General features: G+C 44.6%; 1 protein-coding gene across 2 annotated transcripts in view; it reads right to left on the bottom strand.

Annotated features, from left to right (window-relative positions):
- The window catches only part of nt5c2b (5'-nucleotidase, cytosolic IIb), a 27,791-nt gene that overhangs the window by 11,763 nt on the left and 13,528 nt on the right, over positions 1–2,500 (bottom strand). For both annotated transcript variants that reach the window (XM_080847350.1, XM_080847351.1), the window contains exons 4-6: positions 1,529–1,646; positions 404–499; positions 1–68 (exon numbers count right to left, since the gene is read on the bottom strand). The exon at positions 1–68 is cut by the window's left edge and continues 24 nt beyond it. In XM_080847350.1, coding sequence (XP_080703476.1) covers positions 1–68; positions 404–499; positions 1,529–1,646 — 282 coding nt within the window. The remainder of the gene's footprint in view (positions 69–403; positions 500–1,528; positions 1,647–2,500) is intronic.

Below are 2,500 nucleotides of genomic sequence, written 5' to 3'. Positions count from 1 at the left end.
GGATGTAGAAGCGCTCGGTGTCGTCACGCTGGATGAACTTGTTGGGGTAGAGCTCTCGGATTTCAGGCCTGCACGTAGAGAGAGAGAAGAAAGCAGAGACGCGGAGAGAAGAAGACAGGGAGAGAGATAGAGAGAGAAAGAGATAGAGAGAGAAAGAGATAGAGAGAGAAAGGGGGGATCACAATGTGCACACATTGTTTCCAAGCTGGTTCACTTCTCCGAAATAGGCCTTCAATCAGTTGAGGCTTAATTCTCATCCCTGCAACCATATCCACCACTCCAACAAACATCAATATACTAACGGGTGTCTGTGTCTCCGTGTGTGTGTGTGTGTGTGTGTATGAGTGCATGTGTGTATGTGTGTTTGTGTGTGTGTGGGTGATGTGTAGCATGCTAGGCTCACCCTCGCAGGAAATTGAATCCGTGGACGCAGACCAGGATGTTTCCATAGGCGTCAACCTTCAGCAGGTTGCCGTACATGGTGTCAAACACAAGGCCCCTGGGGAAGAGAGAGAGAGAGGACAGGGAGAGAGAGAGGGGAGAGAGAGAGAGGAAGAGAGAGAGAGAGGATAGGGAAAGAGAGAGAGGAGAGAGAGAGGGGAGAGAGAGGGGAGAGAGAGAGGAGAGAGAGAGAGAGAGAGGACATGGAGAGAGAGAGAGGAGAGAGAGGAGGTGGAGGAAGACAAAACAAGAGGGAAAACCAATCCCAGAGGGTCACACACCGATATCTTCATGCTGACATATACAGAGGTCAAGCCATGCACTGCACTGCCAGTCATCTTTGGTATTTCTGAGGCTCGCCCATTAGCAAACGAAGAGTTACAGCACTGAAAGGACTAGTACGCTAAAGGGAAGATCATCTCCCCATACATTTGGGCTTTAAAAAGTGTTTGAGAAACATAACGTATGTAACATATAAAATAGAAATGAAAACATTTTAAAAATAACCTGACACATAAACCATGACATAAATAGAAAAAGTATGCACAAGTTTTCACAAACTTTACAACCCCAAGCTCGAAACATGTAAATTACGAAATAACATTTGCTAAATTAATGTTGTAAAAACCTGACGTTCTGCTGTCTGATGTCATGCTATGGACATAAAGGAAAATCAGAGCATATACATTTTAAAACTACCTGATCAATCCTGAGGGTGCGTTTCAGGTGTGCTCGGAAGTCGGAACGCTCCCTGAAGTCGGAATTCCACTTCCGGTTTATTTGTGTCTTTTTAAAACACAATACCACAGTAACACAGTACTGTCCAACTACTATCTGTGGACATGTTGCTACGGTGTTTGTATGCGCAAAATACCACATAATGCGTTGTTATCAACTGGTATTGCTTACATTTGTTAACAATAGCTAACAACATCAATTGGTATTGCATTTGTTTTCTGACTTTGTTACTGTAACGCAGTCAACTCAGGTGTGACGTCAATCCCAGCTCCAAGTTTTGATTTACGAAGTAAATGGGACGCACTGTCACACACCATCAGAGCACCTTCAGCCAATCAGACAGGCTTACCTGGTGGGGAAGGCGGGGTCGTAGACGAAGCTGAGGAGCTCCTGAGGGTAGCCGATATGGACGAGGCGTTCCACAGTCAGGTCGAACCCCAGGGACTCGTACTCTGGAGACTTGTACACTGCAGAGGAGTTACATTTCAAAGGTCAGGGTTACAGAAAGGCCAAAAGTTGAATTTCATGATTTACATTGCATAGTGATACCTTATCCCACTTACTGCAGAGTCAAGTGCATTATCGTAATTAACATTGAAAATCAGTATTATTGTACATACAGTGTGTGTGTGTGTGTGTGTGTGTGTGTGTGTGTGTGTGTGTGTGTGTGTGTGTATGTTTATGTGTGTGTGTGTGTGTGTGTGTGTGTGTGTGTGTGTGTGTGTGTGTGTGTGTGTGTGTGTGTGTGTGTGTGTATGTGTGTGTGTGTGTGTGTGTGTTTGTGAGTGCATTTATAAATGCCCGAGATGACATTCACACATGATTATACCTCTATGTGTAATCCTTCTTACAATGCGTCATACAGCCCCCTTCACCCCCATCACCATTTACATTTACAAGATTGTATGTAAACTCATCTGGCAGGTTTCCTAGACAAGTGTGCAACCCTAAGCAGCCCTCATGGGGGCCATGGTAACCCCTCAGGCTCTTGACCGCTAGGTGCTAAAAGGGCAAAAGTGTCAGAGCTCAGTGTCTCTGCCCTGTTTTTCCATCTCTCTCCCTCTCTCTCTCTCTCTCCCTCCCTCCCTCGCTCCCTCTGTCCCTCCCTCCCTCCCTCCGTCCGTCCGTCCGTCTGTCTGTCTGTCTGTCTGTCTGTCTGTCTGTCTGTCTGTCTGTCTGTCTGTCTGTCTGTCTGTCTGTCTGTCTGCTGTTTTTTTGGAATAATATTATAAATAAATAATCATATTTATAAAAACAAATGACTTCAAATGAATCATTATTTGTAATATAAAAATAAAAACACAGCAAACAAAAAAAAAAA

Source organism: Sprattus sprattus, assembly GCF_963457725.1.
Source record: "Sprattus sprattus genome assembly, chromosome: 1".
Lineage (NCBI taxonomy): Eukaryota > Metazoa > Chordata > Actinopteri > Clupeiformes > Clupeidae > Sprattus > Sprattus sprattus.
Note: the sequence above shows the minus strand (reverse complement) of the source record. Positions and strands in the feature narration are given on the sequence as shown.